Source organism: Thrips palmi, unplaced genomic scaffold (assembly GCF_012932325.1).
Source record: "Thrips palmi isolate BJ-2018 unplaced genomic scaffold, TpBJ-2018v1 HiC_scaffold_10, whole genome shotgun sequence".
NCBI lineage: Eukaryota > Metazoa > Arthropoda > Insecta > Thysanoptera > Thripidae > Thrips > Thrips palmi.
In genome coordinates this window covers 10,311,446-10,333,637 of record NW_023144621.1, presented here as the reverse complement: position 1 = coordinate 10,333,637, position 22,192 = coordinate 10,311,446, and the positions used below count along the sequence as shown (strand labels likewise).

General features: G+C 57.8%; 3 protein-coding genes across 5 annotated transcripts; 2 read left to right on the top strand and 1 right to left on the bottom strand.

Moving 5' to 3' along the window:
* Positions 1–42: 42 nt before the first annotated feature.
* LOC117650095 (ATP-dependent DNA helicase PIF1-like) lies at positions 43–3,193 on the bottom strand. 3 transcript variants are annotated; one of them, XM_034393408.1, is made up of 9 exons: positions 3,084–3,193; positions 2,287–2,930; positions 2,056–2,190; positions 1,836–1,969; positions 1,501–1,757; positions 1,269–1,408; positions 1,010–1,195; positions 790–932; positions 43–711 (listed from the first exon to the last, which is right to left on the bottom strand). In XM_034393408.1, exons 2-9 carry the CDS (start codon positions 2,918–2,920, stop codon positions 460–462), a joined length of 1,881 nt encoding a protein of 626 aa, XP_034249299.1. In that variant the 5' UTR covers positions 2,921–2,930; positions 3,084–3,193; the 3' UTR covers positions 43–459. The 3 variants fall into 3 exon arrangements, with proteins under 3 accessions (XP_034249299.1, XP_034249308.1, XP_034249290.1); XM_034393417.1 differs by lacking the exon at positions 3,084–3,193 and adding an exon at positions 3,028–3,041; XM_034393399.1 differs by lacking the exon at positions 3,084–3,193 and adding an exon at positions 3,000–3,035.
* Positions 3,194–3,468: 275 nt separating this feature from the next.
* LOC117650110 (myrosinase 1-like) lies at positions 3,469–6,745 on the top strand. The gene is made up of 9 exons (XM_034393431.1): positions 3,469–3,789; positions 3,863–4,122; positions 4,205–4,330; positions 4,413–4,593; positions 4,680–4,916; positions 5,466–5,608; positions 5,699–5,839; positions 5,953–6,053; positions 6,155–6,745. Exons 1-9 carry the CDS (start codon positions 3,579–3,581, stop codon positions 6,489–6,491), a joined length of 1,737 nt encoding a protein of 578 aa, XP_034249322.1. The 5' UTR covers positions 3,469–3,578; the 3' UTR covers positions 6,492–6,745.
* Positions 6,746–10,518: 3,773 nt separating this feature from the next.
* LOC117638937 lies at positions 10,519–13,360 on the top strand. The gene is made up of 10 exons (XM_034374168.1): positions 10,519–10,735; positions 10,805–11,008; positions 11,072–11,340; positions 11,411–11,508; positions 11,595–11,690; positions 11,786–12,061; positions 12,181–12,257; positions 12,342–12,563; positions 12,865–13,241; positions 13,349–13,360. Exons 1-10 carry the CDS (start codon positions 10,519–10,521, stop codon positions 13,358–13,360), a joined length of 1,848 nt encoding a protein of 615 aa, XP_034230059.1.
* The last annotated feature ends 8,832 nt before the right edge of the window (positions 13,361–22,192 follow it).

Below are 22,192 nucleotides of genomic sequence, written 5' to 3'. Positions count from 1 at the left end.
TTCTTTTATTAATGCTGAACGACATTTCCTACAAATTTGTATTAGATCACGGCTATAACTATATACACCAGCAGCTGATGCGAACAAGACTCCCCATGTGAACGTGGGGAGTCTTTTTCGCAACAGTATCATCAATGCTGATAGACCTAGATCTTTAGCCCAAGGCTGGTGCATATACAACAGTTACCTCAGCACACATTCTCAAAATAAGCTGATCTACCTCACCTGACTATCAGCATTTATTAGACATGCAAATATAATCACAATATAGATCATGTTTGATATAAATAAAGTACAGTAAAAGAAAATGGATCTATTAAAGGTAAAATGTCCAAACAATCATTTCATGTTCATGACGTTGGATTCTAGTTTACATAGATCCAGATTTATGACACTTCTCAAGCATTTCTCAATAATCAGTCATAGAATTAACTATTTGTGCAAGAAAATTAAGAAACTTCATATAAAAGGCCCTGGCTTCCTAGACAAATCACTTTTCTTCCTACCTAAAGGAATCAATTCTAATGCAGCAAGGTTTTGCCTAAACCGCTGGTAAAATTTAAGAACATCAGGGTTAGCCCACACTTGTTTTGGATCAAAGTCTAGAACTCTTAGAGTTGCAAGACTTTTAGCCCTCGACAGGGCAACATATGCCTGGCCAGCTTCAAATACCTTTGCTAGTGACATTTCAACACAGTCCAGTGTGAGTCCCTGAAAAAGAAAAAGAGTTGAGACAAATATTTTCAATGATTTGAAGTGCAACTACCTTTGAATACATCAAGGCATTACCTGAGATTTGTGGATTGAAAACGCCCAAGCCAATTTCAAGGGGAGTTGTTTTCTAGTTAATGTGGTCCCTCCCATCAGCTTCACAGTCCACTTTTCATACTTAACGGTATATTCCCCAGAGCGGAATTTCACAACAGGCAAACCTGAAGGAAACAAAAAAGCCATTTCAGAAAAGTATGAGGGTTGTCTTCAATTAAAAGACTATGCAATCTATTTTTACCTTCTGAGAATTTCACAACCACCCCACGAGCACCGTTTACTAAGCCATCATTAAGTGTGATGTTTTTCATCAGCATCACTTGTGACCCAACTTTAAGTTTTATCAAGCTTTCAACTGGTGTTTGGATATCCAACATGTTGCTTAGTGTTGAATCACTGTCAATAGCCTTAAACTCCTTCTCAGTACCTGATTTGAAGCATTATATATTTTGATTAGTAATGTGTCATCATTTTTTTAGGTCAGATCTTAACAAACTCACCTGACAAATTTTCAAGTTTAGAGGTGTTAATAAGTTGTGACTCTTTAGTTAAACTGCACAGTCGGGAGGCTAGAATCCCTGCAGAATCTACTTTGTTATTTATGGTGGCTTGCAAACGATCAACTATCTCTGGAGTGATCCTGCATTGCATGGTACAAAAACAAAAATAGATTATCTGCTCTCAACTTTCATCAGAGAACATTACTTTCATAACAAAACTATTGCGATTTACCTGCCAATACGGATGTTTTGAAGTATGTCAATGAATACGGGGTCACTTTGTCTGTGCACCACTGTCAGCTCATAGCAGTTCAGATTGCATCGGTCCCAGGCTTCGCTTTGAAAGCAGAAAGTGGCTTGGCCCTCATCTCCACTGCTATTAGATCTCCCGACGGGAGGTAGTTGAAAGAAGTCTCCACACAACACCAGCTGAATACCTCCAAATGGCTTATCGTTACACCTTACTTCTCGGGCAACATATTCTAGTTTCTGGACAGAAAGGAAATTTTGTTTTCACAAATGAGTGCTCTTTGGATTTTTTTAAAACTCATTCATTTCAATACTTACATCAAAGAATCTTCCATCCACCATACTAATTTCATCAATAATAAGAACTTTGCATTTGCGCCATTGCTGGGCAACATGAGGTCTCCTCGCCAATTCCACTAAACGCTTCAAACTACCTTGGCCAGTGCCGACACCTGAACCAAAAAAAGAACAGATTCATTTAAAACATACGATACGAAATACTTCAATTGAGCTGAGCCATTCTGGTGGTGATACATACCTGCAAATGAATGGAGGGTGTAGCCTCCTATGTGGCAGGCAGCAACTCCTGTGCTTGCAGTTGGAAAAGTTGAATCCGGAGGCAAAGAGGATATAATCTTTTTCAAAAGGAATGATTTACCAGTTCCAGCAGAGCCTGTGGTAAAAAAAAATAATAAAATGTTGTAGTAGACACAAGATTTGTAAGAGACGCAGGAGGTTGACTCAATATCTACAAGAGCAGAATGTGTACCTGTAAAAAATATATTTCTACCGGAAACAACGGCATTGAGGACCCTTTCCTGTTCCGCAGTAAGTGGTGTTTCAATGGCAGATGCAATACATCTCCGCTTTGATGGAGGATGCCCTGCTTGAGCTTTGTCATTTTCTTTCACAGGACGCTTTTTGTTCATGGTGGTTTTAGGAGTTGTGCTGGTGTCCTTGGGCACAACCTTATCTCTGGCTCTGAGTACTTCTTTAGTAGTCAAGGGACTAATTTCTTCCATGGCAGATTTGCCTTCCAGTCTCTCCTTTAGACTCACTTTGCCACCCGTTTCACCTTGCAGTTTGATGTACATAGTTTTGAGAAAGTTGACTAGTTGAGCAGGGGGAGCATTAGACATCATAGTTCGGGCGTTGTCGTCTTTGAAGTTTATTGTGCACTTTCCTTCATTCATAAACTTCTTGTGAACAATCATGTTCTTTAGGTGGAACTTATGCCTGGCGGTCTTCTCGTCAGAAATCTCGAGGAAAATTTCTCTAAAGCCATTCCGAACCATGCGCAGGAGGCCGTTCTTGAAGTTAACCTTCCGCGTTGTCATCTGTTGACTGTTCATCCACTCGATTTGGAGAGTACAAGAAAGTGTGGGAGTGTCAGATGAACTCATTGTAACAGGCCTTAAAAGTACGGAATAGAAAATATGAAACAAAACAAAAATAAAATCGACGGTAGGGCTACGTTCGTACCACGGAAGCCATTTCTTGGTTTGTTTACGTTTTTAAACCGAATCGGACCCACCAACCACAAAATAATTAAATGTTGAAACAAACCTAGATTTTTAGATATTGACGCGGGCAGAACATCAGGATAAATTCAAGGCACTTGAAGACCAACTGAAAGTACCGTAAAAAATAAATAGAATATTGACCGACCTCACATATAAATATGTTGGCGTTTTGAAAAGACGTCAGTATGACAAATTTAGCAGTTTGACCCGCGTATTTTTGAACCGAATCGCGGATGAGCACCCTTGATTGAGAACACATTTAGAATGACTGTCCACATTGAGGCGATAGTAAAAACTTGCCTACACTTTGTGACACACACTCGAGGCTTGTGTTCCTATCTCACCAACCTTCACAGTCATTTTCTTTATCGCCCTCGAGTGGCTAGGATGAATCGGATCCACATATAGCCACGGGCTGTCGTCCTACCGTTCAGTCGTCGGCAGGGCAAGGCAGGGTCATCGACAGAAAGCTAACCGCAGAGGTCCTGCCGCGACAAAAGACGTGTTTTCGTCGGCTTTCCAAGACTCCTGCCGTGAGATGACGCCCTCCCTGGCCGCGCTGGCCGCCCTGGCCGTCGTCCTGGCCGTGACGGCGCTGCCCCCGAGTCGCGCCGCGCACATCGCCGCGCCGGAGTCCAACTCCGTGACGGCATTCTTGGAGACGGACGACGACTACCCGCTCCCTGAAGACCTCATTGTCGGCACGGGGTCGTCCTCGTATCAGGTGGAAGGAGCCTGGAACGTTGACGGTGAGTCCAAACCGTTTGCGAATACGAGTTGCGTTCAGGACATTGTTGAACTCGTTGTTTCTGCACCAAATAGGCAAGGGAGAGAGCGTGTTCGACTACTTCTACCACAACAGGAATAAGGGTTCCCAGAACGCCGACGATGGCTGCGACTCGTACCACAAGTACAAGGAGGACGTGAAGGCGGTCAAGGCCTTGAAGATGCAGATGTACCGCTTCTCCTTGTCGTGGTCGCGCATCATGCCGGACGGCACTCTCGCCAGCCTCAACCAGGCCGGGGTTGACTACTACAACAACTTGATCAACGAGCTGATCGCCAACGGCATCGAACCATTCGTACGTAAACTCAAAACAATCATTTTTTTTTACTTTAAAAAAATCTATAATTCATTGTTTCTGCTTTTCTATGCGTCTGAAGATAACTTTATACCACTTCGACCACCCTCAAGTCCTGGAGACTCAGTTCGGCGGCTGGACGAGCCCCAAGATGATTGACCTCTTCGTCGAATTCTCCCGGTTCGCTTTCAAGACGTTCGGAGACAGGGTACGTCTGCACAACTTCCCGCTTCGTCCAATGTTGAACCATAGCCTGAGTCTAACAGAATCTCCCTCCCGTGCCACTGTAGGTCAAGTACTGGGTCACGCTCAACGAGCCCCACATGCACTGCAACATCGTCTACGACAGCGCCACCATCGCCCCCGCCATCAAGAGCCCCGGGATCAAGCAGTACCAGTGCATCCACAACGAGCTCGTGGCCCACGCCAAGGTGTACCGTCTGTACAAGTCCGACTTCAACAGGGCTGATGGTGAGCAGAACCACAGACACCATGAGTCGACCAAAAGAAAAATAAATAAATGGCGGGGAACTAAAGTGGCGGCAATTTGTTGACAGGGCTGATCGGCATGACAGTGGAGACCTTCTTCGCGTCACCCACCGACACTCAGTACGAGAACATCCAGGCGGCCGAGCGCTACAACCTGTTCGAGATGGGCATCCAGGCGGACCCCATCATCTTCGGCGACTACCCGGCCCTCGTCAAGGACATGGTGGCCGCGGCCAGCAAGGCCCAGGGCTACAAGGAGTCCCGGCTGCCTCCCCTGACTGCCGACGAGCAGGCCCTGCTCAAAGGTGACAGCAAAGGATTTGCGCTACAGGCGAGGGGGTGAACACTCCAAGAGATCGTGTACAGAATACTCGGTATTACGCGGTATTACGCTGTATTACGGGGATATTACACTGTATTACGGCAAAAATGCCAAAATTTGGCACATTTTGCCCCAAAATGGTATAACAATTACGTGTATTTCGCGTAATACACGGTTTTTGTGTACAGGGTATTACACAAGTGTTTACCCCCTCGGCAACAGGCGATCGCGTAAAGTGGTGCTCTTGGCCTTGTCGGGAAAAGGCTTATCTCGCCCGCACTCGAGATTTTCCACTCTGATTTTGAGCTCCGTAACCGTGATCTGCGAGATTCCTGACTGAGCACCTGTCAGGTGCCTCTACAAAATTCCACGCCGCGTCATCCCAAATCACAAAAATCATTACAGGGTGGGGCTGTGACCACCACAATTGACAAACAAAGCTGACCACCACGATAGAGTTTTTTTTTTTGTGAAGGCTGCCATAGATCCACTTTTAAGAAGTCTGACCTATTTTTGTTTTCACTCCTCGCAGGATCCACCGACTTCATCGGCCTGAACGCGTACTACGGCAGGTCCGTGATCAGCGGCGTCGACCCGATGGCGGCGGAGACTTCCCCGTGGAGGGACGCGCACGTCGTGGTGACGGGCCCCGGCTTCGCCTCCGGCTTCAGCATGGTGGGGACACGAATGAATCGTCTTTGTTTTGCGGGTGGCGGTTGCCATGCGGCGGGGGCGAGATTTGAACCGCGGACTTGCTGTTTGCAGAGCATGCCCTGGGCGTTCCGCGGCGCGCTCCTCTGGCTGAAGGAGCGCTACGGCAACCAGCCCATTTTCGTCACCGAGAACGGCGTCGCCACCACGCCGGAGGTGGGCGACCATGACATCGCCCGTGCCGCCTACCACAGTGTAAGTAGCAAGTTGTCTGACTGGCGGGGCATCCCGTGTCGGAGGGGCTGCCTACCCTCCGGGCGCCAGGGGCGCGGGCTATCGCGCGCTGAGCCAGCTGTCTTGTGTTCCAGGACTACATTCGCACGCTGGTGGACGCCGTGAGGAACGACGGCTGCAAGGTCATCGGCATGACGGCCTGGAGTCTGCTGGACGGCTTCGAGTGGGGATCCAAGTAAGAAACGCAGCATTTTGACTTGTCTCGGTTCCGTTCTCTGTGGCCCGAGCCTTGCGACCGCCACGACCGGGAATCTCAAAGTCGGTTTCCGTTTGCAGCCGCATGATGGGCATGGTGAGCGTCGACCTCTCTAAGCCCGAGAAGCCCCGCAAGCTCAAGGACTCCTCCGCCTTCTACGTGAAGATGATGACGGAGAGGAAGGTGCCTTTGGTGAAGATTCCGGACAGCACCACCGCCGCCCCCGTCACCAAACCCACCACCCAGCCCGCCCCCCGCACTTCCACCGCCAAGCCCGCCCCCGGCACCAGCCCCAAGCCCGCCCCCGGCACCAGCCCCAAGCCCGCCCCCGCCACCACCCCCAAGAACTCGGCGTCCGGGCTGCTGGCGCCGTGGTCCATCGTCATCCTGGCCATCGCCACTCTAGCCAGAGCGTAAATCGGACCTCTGTTCTCTTAATTTATTTCAATGTGAAGTTCTAACTCGATAGAAGTAAAGAAGTCAGTAACAGAAAGTCAGTAAAAGAAGTCACCGGCACTGCGTGTATGGTTCGATATGATTCTTCGATGGACTAAGGTTTCCCTTTACTTTTATCGGAAGGACTGCCTAGCTTGAGTCTCTAAATGTTCCTATTTCATCGTTTTAATGACATCGTGTACATAGCAAAATAAATATAATTTTTACCGAAAAAATTACTTAATTAATTGATCTTTGGCAACAAGAGCAAGGCCCCGCTCAAATGTCCGCCCTACCATACGATCACGAGCAAACACTGGAGGCAGAAAGGCAAACAGGTCGATCCGTACGGGGAGAAGCCGGCTGGAAAAATCACTTCTGAAGTGGACAGGCGTTTGCACGCTGCATCGAGGCCTTGTTCTCGCCAGGCTGGGCACGCACTTCGCCAACCTCATGAATGCGACCCGGAACGCGTCGTCGAGGTTCGGGGAGTCCAGGACGTCCAGGATGGCACGGACCTGGCTGTCGCTCGGCGTCATGGCACTCTCAGTGACGTCGGCCGCGCAGTTCCACCAAGTGCGCTTCGTTTCGGTTTCGGAGGGCCATGCGAATCTTACAGGTATTATTTGAAGTGTGATAAGCCAATAGCAACGTCCCCCCAGTTGCCGCCGGTAGCGCCGAAGTTGCCCTCCTCGCGCGGGCCTCCCGTGGAACCACGCTGGCACGCGCTGCTCGAGGTGGTGCAGGCCACCATGCCGCACCGGGACTGCCTCGGCGTGTTCCACGACGCGGGCCTGGCCGACCTGGACGGCTTCCTGGAGCTGGTGCGCCGAATGAAGCGACCCTACGCAGTGCGCCTGGCCCGAGTGGAGCCCGGGCCCCCACAAGAAGGCCCCATGGTGCTGCGCTGCGACAACAACGTCGTGCTGCGGGGGCGGCTCGACACGCGTATGCAGCCCGTCGTAGACGGTAAGGGCCTCGCTCGGGGCCTCGGTGGAGGCATCGGCATCGGCCCAGCAGATTAATGAAGTTGGGGCTGCGCAGGGTCTCTGGCCAGAGTGATCTCGCACAGGCCGCTCATGCGGTTCCTCTTCGTGTGGACGGGCGACGTGGTGGCGACCCGCGCCGTCCTGGACGCCACCATGGCGGCCGTCTGGCGGCTGGGGCACCTCAACGTGCTCGCGCTGACGGCGTCGCCGCGGGGCTCCGGAGAGCACCAGCTCCTCTCCTTCAACCCTTTCTGGCCGGGTAAGGCCGTCTCTCTGTGTCTTGAGCGTGGCGGTTCCACGGTTTGACTTTGGCGTGCACCAGAACGTTGCAACGACACCACCGCACTGCTGGTGGCCACCTGGACCGTCCAGTCGGGGATCAACTTCGCCAGGAACATCTCCGACTTGTTCCCGTTCGGGGGCGTGCAGGAGCTGGTGCACCTCAAGATGGGGGGCTGCCCGTTCCGGGTGGCCATCGCCAACGGCAGCAACTTCCTGACGGCCACCTTCGTGAACCAGTCCTGGCATCTTTCCGGCGTGGGGGAACAAATTCTGAAGGCGTGCGCGAGTACCCTCCGGTTCCAACCCAAGGTGTGAACCTGCTGCGGATTGTAGCAGTCTGCACTTTCTAACGTCTACCGGCGTTCATCAACTCTATTTACAATCTGTGCAAGCTGCAACTGACGGCTCTGAAGGACTACCAGCTGTTCACCAGAGACTGGGAACTCTCAAAGGAGCAGCAGGAACTTGCTCTCGGACCGGACGACCTACTGCTAATTGCTGACCTTAGGTTACCAACATGGCTCAACGGTCATCCGTGAGCAGCTTGAAAACTGAATTCCATCACAGCATTGCGTTGCTTCCGTTCGCTGTTCGTTTACAGGTACGGTCAGGCGCCGGTCTCCAGCTACTACACCAACTGGTGCATCACCTTCGCCGTGCCGATGCGGTTTGGTGGGGTGTCGGCCTACGATGTGTGAGTCCTAGAACTACTTTTCAGTTCCAACAGTGCAGCCCACACGCAACCCCGCAGCCGGTGTCTTGTCTATAAGCCACGCGGTGTGCTCGCGGACTCCAGGTTGACGGGGCCGTTCCATCGCAGCGTGTGGGCGGCGATCGCGGTGGCCGTGCTGGTGGCGGTGGTCGTGACCAGGCTGCTGGTGGTGGCCGGTGGCGCCGGCGAGGCCCCGGTCCTCCGCACGACCCGCGGCCTGCTGCACCTCGTGCTGTCGCCGCTCGCCGAGCGGCCCCTGCACGCCGTGGTGATGCCGCGCACCTCGGCGCTGCGCGTCTTCATCAGCTCCTGGATGTACCTCGGCTTGGTCCTCTCCACGGCCTACACGTCCGCGCTCAGGTGCCGACAACTGCGGAGTCTGTTTTTCGCCTTTTCCTGGTCCATCCGATACGACTTTGTGGTCCCTGATTCTCTGCTGGCAGGAGCATCGTGCTCGCGCCACCCTTCGAGCGCACGACGTGGACCCTGGACGCGCTGGCCAAGTCCGACCTCGCCGTGTGTAAGACAGTAAACTCTGTGGCGGCAACACGACAGCCTGATCCCCGTTGTCCCCCCGACCAAAGCCCCTCTGCTTCTCAGTGGCCCTCGAGTACGGATTCGACATTCTCCAGGCGCGCAGAGAACCCGTGCTGGTCCAGCTGGCCCGACGGGCGCGGCCGGCGCCGGTCAGGGAGATCCAGGAGCAGGTGGCGGAGCCGCGCGACGCCATCCTGGCGCGCAGGGACTTGCTGCTGGCGGAGCAGCGCGCGGCCATGGACCGCGCTGCGAACATCAGTGCCGTCCTGAGCGGGCCAGGTGAAAGCAAGCTACGGGTTGCACCCACACTACTATCACTGCCTTTGGATGATCCACTTTGGTCGTTTGCGTTGACCGGCAGGCCGTCTGTTCATCTACCCCGACTACTGTCTGGTCTCGTTCTACGCCTACCCCTTCCTGCTGCGGGCCAGCTCCCCCTACTCCTTCGCGCTGCGCCGCGTGCTGAGGGCGCTAACCGAGTCGGGGCTGTCGGCGCACTGGCTGGAGAAAGACAAGTGGGAGCCGCCTCCCATGTACAACAAGTACTTCGACAGCGGGAGCGAGAGAGAGATGCCCCTCACGCTGAACCAAATGCTGCCCTTGTTCGTCCTGTACTCGTGCAGCCTGGCCGTCATCGCCGTCGTCTTCACAGTGGAGATCCTCGCAGCCTCGCTGTGGCGGCGGAAGATGCCCGCGCCAGGCGCGGCACCAGCTTCACCCACTCCAGCGCAGTCTCTACCCCGCGCTGGGTGCAGCCTTTAGAGCGGGAGTAGCTCCGCGCTGAACCGTCGCTACCCCACGTCGGCCGGAGAGCGTCGGATCAACACGCCCGGCCCGCCGCGTCTGCGTCCTCTCTCTCTCTGGCTCCAGCTGATTTCCCATCGACACGAAAGACGACCCCATAAGAATAAAAATTGTCAATTTCCCACTGCATAGAAACTACAACAGCGAGGTCGCATTTCGCCCTTGCACTGTCCTGTGCACTCCCACTCCTTTCTAAACCACCCCCTTCCCATCGTGCCGCAGCAGCGGGGCAAGCGAGCCACCGTCTCCCCTCCCCTCCACCCAGAAGACCGACCGAACTTGAACAATCGAGCTCAACGGCACGCGGATCGATGCTGAGTGAAAGTGCGATTACGTATTAGTAAATGGACTGCCGTTTGCACGTTCCATCGAGGCCTTGCTCTTGTTGAGCCCCATGAGCATGGGTGCGACCCGGAGCGCGTCGCCGTGGTCTGCTGAGTCCACGACGGCAAGGACCTGGCTCTTGTTCTTCGTCGCCGCACTCTTGGTGATCTCGGCGGCGCAGTTCCACCAAGTGCGCTTTGTTTTGGAGGGCTGCTTGAAACCCGAGATATTTTTTTTCCCGTGTGATAAGTCGATAGAGCGATTTTCACAGTTGTCGCCGATAGCGCCGAAGTTGCCCTCCTCGCGCGGGCCTCCCGTGGAACCACGCTGGCACGCGCTGCTCGAGGTGGTGCTGGCCACCATGCCGCACCGGGACTGCCTCGGTGTGTTCCACGACGCGGGCCTGGCCGACCTGGACGGCTTCCTGGAGCTGGTGCGCCGAATGAAGCGACCCTACGCGGTGCGCCTGGCCCGGGTGGAGCCCGGGCCCCCACAAGAAGACCCCATGGTGCTGCGCTGCGACAACAACGTCGTGCTGCTGGGCCGGCTCGACACGCGTATGCAGCCCGTCGTAGAGGGTAAGGGCCTCGCTCGGGGCCTCGGTGGAGGCATCGGCCCAGCAGAATAATGAAGTTGGGGCTGCGCAGGGTCTCTGGCCAGAGTGATCTCGCACAGGCCCCTCATGCGGTTCCTCTTCGTGTGGACGGGCGACGTGGTGGCGACCCGCGCCGTCCTGGACGCCACCATGGCGGCCGTCTGGCGGCTGGGGCACCTCAACGTGCTCGCGCTGTCGGCGTCGCCGCGGGGCTCCGGAGAGCACGAGCTCTTCTCCTTCAACCCTTTCTGGCCGGGTAAGGCCGTCTCTCTGTGTCTTGAGCGTGGCGGTTCCACGGTTTGACTTTGGCGTGCACCAGAACGTTGCAACGACACCACCGCACTGCTGGTGGCCACCTGGACCGTCCAGTCGGGGATCAACTTCGCCAGGAACATCTCCGACTTGTTCCCGTTCGGGGGCGTGCAGGAGCTGGTGCACCTCAAGATGGGGGGCTGCCCGTTCCGGGTGGCCATCGCCAACGGCAGCAACTTCCTGACGGCCACCTTCGTGAACCAGTCCTGGCATCTTTCCGGCGTGGGGGAAAAAATTCTGAAGGCGTGCGCGAGTACCCTCCGGTTCCGCACCGAGGTAATTATTGTGGACGGAGAACATTCGGCCAACATTCGGACTTCCGCTTTTCAAATACGCCTCGGCCTAGCTGTTTAAGCCGAACTACGTCAACCGAACTCTGAGGTACTGGGAGGAGTACGAGGCGGCCCTCGGGTTGAGCGACATGGCACTGTTCGCCGGCATGAGGTGTGACTGCCATTTCCCATCTCGTCGTAAGTACCCGTCTGCAAAAATAAATTCCTCACTAATCTGACTATGCCGTTTCCTACAAGGTACCAGAAAGGGCAGATCGCCGGCTACCACGCTTACTGGTGCGTCACCTTCGCCGTGCCGTTGGGGTCAGAGGGGGCTCAGCCTGCCTATTACATGTAAGCATCACTTGTCCTCATTCTAAGGGTCCAGCACATCTCCGAAACAACCATCAGAGTGTTCTGTTTGGATGAGCCACCGTGGTTGACCCCAGGTTGACGGGGCCGTTCCATCGCAGCGTGTGGGCGGCGATCGCAGTGGCCGTGCTGATGGCGGCGGTCGCGGCGAGGCTGCTGGTGGTCGCCAGCGGCGCCGGCGAGGCCCCGGTCCTCCGCACGACCCGCGGCCTGCTGCACCTCGTGCTGTCGCCGCTCGTCGAGCGGCCCCTGCACGCCGTGGCGATGCCGCGCACCTCGGCGCTGCGCGTCTTCATCAGCTCCTGGATGTACCTCGGCCTGGTCCTCTCCACGGCCTACACGTCCGCGCTCAGGTGAGCGCCGCTGTCGTGGACCCTCCCAAGTTCGTAGGGAGTGGAAAGAGAAGAGCGAGTCAAAAATCAAGTCGGTCTCGCGCGGCATGCACGTCAAACTGCCTTCCTTGCGTAACCAGGAGCCTTGTGCTGGCGCCGCCCTACGCACGCACTCTGTGGTCCACGACCGAACTGGCGGAGGCCGATATCACCGTGTGTAAGTCCTTTAGCTGAGTCCCCGATCTTTGTTTCTTTTTTCACCGCGTACAAGAACTGGATAACTCCGACCCTTGTTGTCCAGTGTCCAACCGAATCGGCCAGGAACTGCTGCGGCTTGCCGGCGAGACGGATCCCCGGATGCGGCGGGTGCTGCAGCGGTCCCGCATCGGGGCACCCAATGAGTTCGCGCGGCAAGTGGCCAACCCGACGAAGGTCATCGTGGCGCGCCGCGACTGGATGCTTGCGGAGCAGCGTGCTGCTATTGGTCGCGCCGCGAGCCTAAATGACTTGCTGAACGGGCCGGGTGAGGACAAATGAGACTTTGGTGGCGATATTACCTACACTGGTAAAACTAAAGCGCAACTCTATGCTTGAGTCAAGCATAAAGTCACTCTTGAAGTCGTTTCGCTTGAAACCAAGCATATACGTATCAGGTACCAGAAATTCCCCCATGCATTTAGATTGGGGGAATGTTGGCGGATGAGCCTGTTTCGCTTGATTCCAAGTGTAAAGTGATTACGCTTGAAAACAGTGGGTAATACATACTACGCTTTAGTTTTACCAGTGCACCCAGCAGCCTTCTGAAGCTCAGTTTTTGTCGGCAGGCCGGTTGTACATCTACCCCGACTACTGCCTGTCCCCGCACCACGCCTACCCCTTCCTGCTGCCGCCCAACTCCCCCCACGTCCTCGCGCTGCGCCGCGTGCTCAGGGCGCTGGCCGAGTCGGGGCTGGCACTGCACTGGCTGGAGAAGGACAAGTGGACGCCGCCGCCCATGTTCACCAAGTACTTGGACACCAGGAGCAGGAGGGAGGTCCCTATCAAGTTCAACCAAGTGCAGCCGGTGTTCATCATGTACTCGTACTGCCTAGCCGTCATCGCGGTCCTCTTCACCGGGGAGCTCTTTGTGGCGTCGCTGTGGCGGCGGGAGCCGGCGGCGGCGTCGCTACCCCGCGCCTTGGCACAGCCTGCGGAGCGGGGGGTAGGTCCGGGCCAAGCCGTGGATACCCCCGCATCACCACGTGCGCAGCGGCCTCTCTTAAGCTAAACACTTATATTTTGAAATTCTTTTGTTTCATGCTTATCAAGGGTCGAGTATGACTCAAAACTTTCCTGTGGAGTCAAAGATCGACATCTATTATCTTTGGCACACGGCTTTACCTGCCCTCACGGAATCCATGATAATTTCAAGAGTCTCCACTCCACTCTTCCCTATCCGAAAAACAGCTTGTCCTTGGCCGGTACTGAGAACCGGTACCGAAGCAGCTCCTGTTCAGCGCCTCGTGCCTGGCCGGCCGGCCGTAGTCCGGCGCCTCCCGGCCGTTCCGGCCGTTCCGGCAGCAGGGCGTGGAGCGTTGTATTGTCTCCCCGTGCGGGGCCAGCTCGCGTGCGTGCGGCCGAAGCGTTTCGAACCGGATCGTATCGGCCTCTAATAGAAGCGGTAATGAGAAGGCAAGAGGTGTCGGCGGCGAACATCGGCCCGGCGTGACACGCTCGCAGTCACGCACTCGTTCGCCTTCTCGACGCAGTGCAGCAGCAGCAGCAGCAACAGCAGCCATAGCGGTGCTGGCGGCGCGGTGCATGCGTCGCACTGCCTTGCAATGCTCACATTGTCCGTGCTTCCGGCGCAAAGCCCTTCCCGCGTGCTTCGCTTGCTTCGCTTGCTTCGCTTCCCGGCCGGCAGTCACAACAACATTGTCGGCGAGGTGCGGCGCGGCACGCCGGCACGCCGGCACGCCCACCCTAGGCCACCCCGTCGCGGCGTCGCGGCCGGGAGATTCCACCTTGGCGCGCACGTGCGGCGGGTGGGTCCTCGTCTCCGATACACACCGCGTGCCTGCGCGCTCGCGCCACACTCCCCGCACCGTTCCAAAGGAAAAGTATGTCTTCGTGGAAAGCAATATCCGCTCGCAGCGTTTTATGAAGGCCCCCGAACGCCCGCGGCGCCGCCGGTTTGGAAAACGTCAATATGCCTCAACTGTCACAGTAAAGCAGTACATGCTTGGCGGACGGCCGTCCCGGGGCAGACGAGCTTTACGATCGGCGAGTCTCTTGGAGAGTTTATCAAGACAAACACGCTCCTTTCTCCTTCACGGGAAAACAATTATGAAGGCATTACGCTGCGTACAAGGGGCGGTCTGGGCTGGGGATCGGGGTACCGTCTTAAGTGTCGAGAGGGTTGCCAACCCCAGCCTGCCTTCTAGGCAACTTCTCGAGAGCAAAGCCCATTTACTGCAGGCAGGATGAGGTTGGCAAACCTTTCGACACTTTTGGCACTCCTGCGACAACATTGATCGTGAGTGACCAAATCAATGGGCATTTTCATTCAAATGTTGGTTTCGTAATAATTTTTTTGTGGAGCCTGAAAGGCATTGTGGCACCCGAAAGATGCAGTATCTGCTTTCCGATACGCACACGCACGCACACACACACACGCACGCACTCACGACGCGCCACGCCCCGCCGCGCTTCACTGGGTCTGCGGGTTGGCCGGCGAGAGAGGCACGACGCCCGTCCTCATAAGGTTCCTGTTCTACATGCACGTTCTCCTATATATATAACACCCCAGCGATTACGGAAACATTTTTAATAACGCGTTAAACACGGAAAGTGCCTGCTTCCGAGGACGAGGCCATCACGGCGTGGAACGGGGCGGCCTGGGTGCGCCGTGCCCGGCCGTGCCGCGTCATGCGGGCCGGCGACGCCGACGGCCTGTCGGGGCGGGGTGGTCGTGGTCAGTGTCGGGGTCGGGGCGGGCGGCGCGGCGCGAGAGCCACTTGGGGCGCCAGTCGCGGGGCTGCGAGGGGCAGAGGGCAGGCCGGCAGGCGGACCACCCACCCACGCGCACTGGCGGCCCATGCCGCGCTAGCCAGCGCTAGCCGTGCTGCATTACAAGGAGTGCCTCAGGATCCCCGCCCCTCCCCGCAGCAGGCCGTGCAGTCCGCATGCAGTCCACTTTAATATTTTATTTAATTATCGCTTTATACGCCACGCTACTCCTGCCGCTCCTCACGCCGCGGGCGATCGTGTTCGTGGGCTTGGGAACTCGCGTGTTTCGCGGGCAGTGCTTCGTTTCCCGTGTTTGGTTAGGTTTCGACTTTGGCTGTCGTCCGTCTGGAGGACATCGGGACTGGCAGTGTGTATTTCGATACCCGAAGGACTGCGTCGAGCGTGCCGATGTTGCTTCTCATGTTTACGTCACGCAGTACAGCCTCGACGCCGGAGTCGTTTCGTCGCTGTCTCGCTCTCGCGGGACGCCCCGTGCACGCATGCGCGCGACAGAGACAGCGGCAAAACCGCTGTTCGGAAGCCCACTCCACTGCAACACAGCAGCGCTCACACGTCCGTCAAACCGCTGCGTACTGCTGTGGCTTCTTCATTCAAATACCGCGCACCGAGCTGGAAAAAAAATATCCAAACAGAAAACAAATTCCGAGCCACGCATAGTATGTAAACTAAACATACAGAAGCACGCACACGCAGACACACGTGTCGCGCACACACCTCCACGCACGCACCGCACGCACACACGGGACTGACTGACGAGGACGCTTTGAACGGCCCGACGACAGTCTCGGCACACAATGGGTCGCGTCGCGCCGACGCCGACCTCCCGAACGTAGCTGAGCAACTGGCGTCGGGGCCTCGGCGGCGTCCTCGATTCTGAATGTCGTCGCTCTGTCTCTCACGCACCTACAAGGGACTCTGCATGAGTACGAGAGAGATAGAGCGACGAAAACGACTCTCTGAATCAGTCTTCAGGTGCCGTGTCAATGAGCCCTGCGAACAACGCCGCCAAGGCGAAGCGGCAGGCAAAGCGGCGCCAGAGAACAGCTCCGTAAGTTCGAAGGAGTCGATTTGGGGTGGTTTGGGGTTGCGGCGCTTCGGTCGCCGCAATGGACTTGAGCAGCCATCAAACTCTGCCCGGCCGACTAACGGCCGCTGTCCCCGAATCACGGCTCACAGTGTGGACGACGGGCACCTCGAGGGTGACGACGACCACGGCGACGACCACGGCGTTGACCATTGGCGACTCATTTAGCGGCCGCGTGCGCCGCGATGACCCCATCCATCCACCCTCTCCGAACACACATTAAATGCCCTCCCCCTGCTTTGAACACCAACTAACCTCAACTCATCCCCTCCTCTCCTCCGCCGGCCCGTCCGTCCGTCCCCTCTGCGCCGCTCCCCTCCCTCCCCGCCGCCCGCGCCGCCCGCTGCACTCCTTGGTCCCGCCTACCGCCGCCCCTCCCTGAGCAATGCACACACACGAACGCACGCACGCACACACAGGCGCTTAGTGAACCGACTGTTCTGTTGTCAGGTTTTATTTAGTCAAGTCAGTGCCGGCTGCCGCGCTGCCGGCCAGTCCTCCGCGTCGCTCGCTTCGCTCCTCGGCTCGCGCCCGATGCCGCCGCCTCGCCGCCGCGCCGCAGTCCGCCTCAGTCGCCGCATTCGCCGCGCGTCGAGCGACGTCCCGATCGTGTTGCCGTGCCGTGTCCGTCCGTGTCCGTGGCAGTCCGGTGAAAAAGTGGGGTTAGGAAAACAAAAGTCATCATAAGTGATCTTGTGATTGGTGTTCGTGTGTTTTTGTGCTTTTCGAAGTGATCGCGTGGCCTCGGCCCCGCGGCGCCGCCAGGCCACGCCAGGCCACGCCAGGCCGCCGCAACGGGAACGCGGCGCGTGTCCGCGCGAAGGTGGGGTTATACTTTACTCAGTTGCTTCTGTGCATGCTTGTTGACATAAGAGTGTTCACAGTTCGTGAGAACTTTATGGATTGTCCCCGACCCAATTAAGTACTTCGAAGCAGCTTGCATTCCATATTTCGCACGGCAGGCCGTGCCATCTCTCTAATATGAAACTGACGTTGTCAAAAGGCCTGCGGTGGAATAACACTGCAACGGGCCGCACATCATTTCGTCGCCCCGTCTCTCTCGCACCTGTGCGGGACACCTCATGAGTGCGAGAGAGGCGGCGAGCGACGAAAGCAAACCGCTGGCCGCCGCCGGCAACATTGTCCGCGTTGTTGCTCCGCTTGCTCCGCTACACTGCCAAAATGCGAGTTGCATGCCCGTCTGCTAGACGAGTGGGTGGCGGCCGCACCTGTTGCGTGGGGCACAGCATCGCGCGGCATCGCGCGGCGCAGCTCCGCCCTCCTCCGCCACGGCCTGCATCGCATTCCAGGAGACGGGCTTCGCACACTTTTACCTTGGCCTGGCGGCTGCCATCGGCGATACCCAACCCCACATGGATTATGCACTCGGCGAAGGCTGCCTTATCAAGGGCCGGGCCTCCGCCGCCTCCACCGCGGCTGCGATCGGGTTTCACGAGTGTGGGTGTCGAGCATCTTTATCCTCTCGTTCCTCAACCGCACCGACCGCGGCACCGTGCCGGGAGACTGCGGTCGTTTTCCTCATCACTCGCGTTGCGGACTGATACCGAGAGTCGTTTTCGTCGCTGTCTCCCTCGCACTCATGGCGCGTCCTGTACAGGTGCGAGAGAGATTGCGACGAAAACGACTCTCGGAATCGGTGTGCAGGTTGCCGGCTCGTCGGCCGCGAGGCGTGCATTAACGTGTGCGAAGATGAGTGCAACCGATACCCCGACCTCCCCGACCGCAGCGCGCTATCGCCGTTATCGCTCGCATTACCCCGGTGAACACTGCGATGTCAGAAAATAAATACTCAGCAAGCACAACGAACCTACTTTGCAGGGGTGGAAAATGCATTTTCCGCTCGGGTTCCGACACTGAACCGAGTCGCTGTTGGCAGGTTGGCATGCGCTCCGCCAGGCCCTGCCGGCCGTGTCGGCCACAGCGGCGCCGCCGCGCCCCGTCGGGCCCACCGCCGCCGTCCCGCAGCTGAGGCCGCCGTCAAGCACGTCGCCGCAGAGGGCATGGAGTGCGTCCCGGACACGGGGCTGGCCCGCGGCCCCGGCCGGCCCAGGGCGCCGCTCTGGACCATGACGCTGCTGCTCCTCGGCGCCGCCCAGCCCGCGCTCAGCGGTGAGTACTCGAGCAGGCCGAGCAGGCTGTGCCCGCGGACTGCAGAGCACGCCCGCATGCGCCGCGGGCCGTGCAAAAGTTGAGCCGTCCGCCGGCGTGGTGTTGTCAGCCGGCCTACAGGGTGGCGGCGGTCTTGGACCAGGTTCTGCCTGTGTGGCAATTAAGGCAATCAACCCACATGATGGCCAACCACCGGACCCTCGTCGCCGTCCCCGCCGTCCCCGCAGCGACCTCGCCGGCGATGGCTTGACCGTATTTAGTTGTCTAGTTGGCGCCCCGCCGCGGTATCGGCGCTGTCAAACTTGGAGTTCCACTCTTGCTGTGTGGTGGCCTCAGTCCTTTGTGCGCGGGGAGCAAACTAACGGATGATTTCATTACTTATGCATGGCTTTGCGCGCGACTTTGTTGACCCCTTGAAAGGTCACTCCAAACGCAGTGCCGCCGATTCATTTGGGTGGAGGCCCGTATCTTAGTATTTGCTTACTTGGCCTCACCCTTCCCTCAGGCCTGCCTCCCCCCTCCCCCCGCTCCCCCGGTTCCTTAATTCCGGTCGCCAGATCGTCATGTATCCCGAACCTCCCCAGGGAGTCCCAGGACGGCCCGCGGTGTCCGCCTGACGGTCTGACGGCCTGGCCCGGTCTATTTCAGTGTGCGTCAACACGGCCTCCTCCACGGCCTCAAGGGGATGGCCGGGATGGCCTCGACGGCGCGCGACCGCGAGGCCTCGAGGCCACGCACTTCGCCGAGCCCGCCGTCGAGGCGCGGGCGCCGCTCCAGGGCGGGTCCTTGCCGGTCCTTGGCCCTTCCAGCGCGCCTATTGGCTGTCTATCCCGAGCACCCTGGCCCTGCTTTCTGTGTGTGTGTGTGTGTTCTCTCTCTGTGTGTGTGTGTGTGTGTGTGTGTGTGTGTCTGTGTGTGTGTCTGTCTGTGTGTGATGGCGTGCGTGTGTGCGTGCGCCATGTGGGGGAGGCGGAAATGGAGCAATCACCACCGCGCCGCGGCGGCACCCCGCTGTAAAATGAAAAGCAGGCCTTTCAGGAAATGCGAACGAGTCTTCCTCGTACTGGACCCAGCCAGGCCCAGCCAAGGTGTCTGCTTAAAAATGCTCGTTTTTGGACAGAATCGGGGAAGAAAAAGGGCGCATCTTCGATTTTGAAAGACTGGCGGTTTTCAGCCCCCGTCAAAAAATGGCAACATTTTGAACCGTGTTCCGTATTTGAACGGCGTGTTTGTATTTACCATTCCCATGGCGCTGCTCGATCTGGCCGTGCTGGGCATGTGGCCGCTCGGCCGCTCCTTGGCCCGGGGGCAGCCCGGGGCAGCCTGGGGCAGCTGTACGTACGCCGCATGAAGCGGCATGAAGGCAAGGCGGGCACGGCCCCGCACCTCCCCCAATTTCCTTCGCGCGCCTGTCTGTGTGTGTGTCTGTGTATGTACGTATGTATGTGTGTGTGTGTGTGTGTGTGTGTGTGTGTTGTGTGTGTGTGTGTGTGTGTGTGTGTGTGTGTGCGCGTGTGTGTGTGTGTGTGTGTACAGATCGCTGTCAGGCCTCCTCCCTCGCCGGCCGTCCGGCGTCGATAATATTTTGAGGAAACAACGCCACTATAATCCGGGGCACGTCTTCATTATTTACTCCCCTCGAGAGGTGAATTAACGCCGCTGTGTGCGTGTGTAAGTTATACGTGTGTTTTACGGGTCGCGACGGCTCTTTTTAAAAAGAGATTTATGGTGGCGTGAAGAGCGTCGCGTCGTCGTCGTCGGCGTGCCTTCGTCCGTCCGATCGTCGTCGTCGTGACCCCCATGACAGCCCAACGGCCCGGACGCAGTGGACGTCCTCGTCGTCGGCGTGACCTCGGCGCCTCATAACCCCTGAGTGGCCTGGCCTAGCCTGGCCCAGGCCTGGCCTTTGTGCGGCACGGCCAAGAGGGCTTTGAGGTCGACTGCAACCTTTCTCCACGGAAAGCCCGAAAGGCAATGCGGGCAACGCACCGAGCTGACTCGCATCGCAATGCCTCCGTATTGGCGTTCATTTCAAACCGCGTCAAATGCGGATGGCAACTCGCCTTTCGCGGCCGCGTCGCCCCGTCGCTGGGGAGCCCGGTCTGCCCGGCCTGTGCCTGTGGCTTGTGGCCGGAGAGTTAGGCTGACCCAGCTCTGAGTGGATAATGCGTCGGTGAGCGCCCGCCCGTGTGCGCTCGTGTGTGTCTGTGTGTGTGGGGTCATCGCCAATGTTCCCCTTCTCCTCCAGGCCGGCGCGGGAACGCTGTTCCGGCCTATATCGTCCTCTCAGATCTTCACCCGCCCAGGCCGCCCAGGGCAGGGTTTTGGGATGGACAGGACAGGGGGGCCGCAAGGGGAGGGGGCATCTATGGACGCGCGCGCGCGCGCGCACACACACACACACACACACACACACACACACACACACACACACACACACACACACACACACAGAGGGACGCGCGTGCGGTGAGCGTAGCAGGCGATGGAACACAAGCAACGCGCTGCCGGGTGTTGGTCCATGTGGACGCTGCGTGCATGCGGATAAGGCGACACACTCTCTGAACGCATACACCCGGGTTTTCTCTCGACCTGATCGTTTTTGTTTAGATTTTTTGCTGTAGGGGGTTTTGGTTGTGGTTTAGCGCGCCCGCAGACTGCAGCCTGCGTTCCCATGCGTGCACTCTTTGCACCTCGCTCTCCTTTGGCCGCCTTTGGCCGCCTTTGGCCGCCTTTGGCCCCGAGGAGAGACACCCGAAACGTGCCCATGTCCGCCTGCTCGGCCTGCTCGGCCTGCTCGGCGGGCTCTCCGTGTTTGCTGTGGGTCGCCGGGACAGCCGCCCGGACGGCGCGTGTGCCGCCGAACAGGTCCTCTGATTGGCGCTTACACTGTCGACACTATTGACGGAGCGCACGCTCGTTAATTACACGACGGGCCCTTATCGGCACGACGCCGTCCATCTGCAAATAATACTGTCTCCCTCTCTCTCGCACTCGCACACACGTGCGGCCCTCCCTCTTGCGGCGCGCGGCCGTTTGGCCGCTCCGCTGCGCCGTCCATCAGTGACTTATTTGCCGGAAGTAGTGGGTCGATCGCCGTCCCGCCACGCGGCCGAAGAGAGAGAGAGAGAGAGAGAGAGAGAGAGAGAGAGAGAGAGAGAGAGAGAGAGAGAGAGAGAGGCCCCCCACGCCGTGTTAGTTTGGTCAACGGAGCGTGAGAGGGTCATGACGTTGACGGCGACGTCGGGACGTCAGGGAATGGTGCTCACTTTTGCAGCACGCCGCGACGCCGCGGCCGGGCGCGGGGTGGCGGCAGCTAATTGTGGTCCTCGCCGTGCTCGCCGTCCCCGTCGTCCTCGCGCAGGGCGACCGCCACGCGGGGAGGGCGCCGGTACCGCCTCACCCAAAAGTTACTATTATTTTCGGTAAAGTTTCGATTTAGTTTGGCGAGTTTGGCTGCTCGATTATGAATCCCGGCCCCCGGCCGGGCTGTGCATTTGGTGCGCCGCCCCTTTCCTGCCTCCCGAACCCGCCCCCTCCCGCATCCCCCCCCAACGCTACAGCCAGCGAATCGCATGAAAGCGTAATCGAATTCGTGGCACCGACGCTCGCCGATTCGAATCACGTAGCCGCCACTGTCCGGCAGGGCCGGCAGGGCCGCAGGGCCGCAGGGCCGCAGGGCCGCAGGGCCGCGTCCGGGGAGGCGCCAAAGCCTCGCGACCCGACCGCGACGCCGCGACGCCGCGCCCCGGCCCGGGCACTGGGCCCCGCAGGCCCCGCGCCCCACGGAGTGGGAGGGAGAGAGAAGTCCTGGACGCCGCTTAGGCGACGACGAGGCGGACCGGCCCGCTGCCCCCGATACTTCGTCCTCCCTCCCTCTCTCTCCGACTGGACGGCAAATGGAAAATAAGACGAGGGCGCGAAATGAA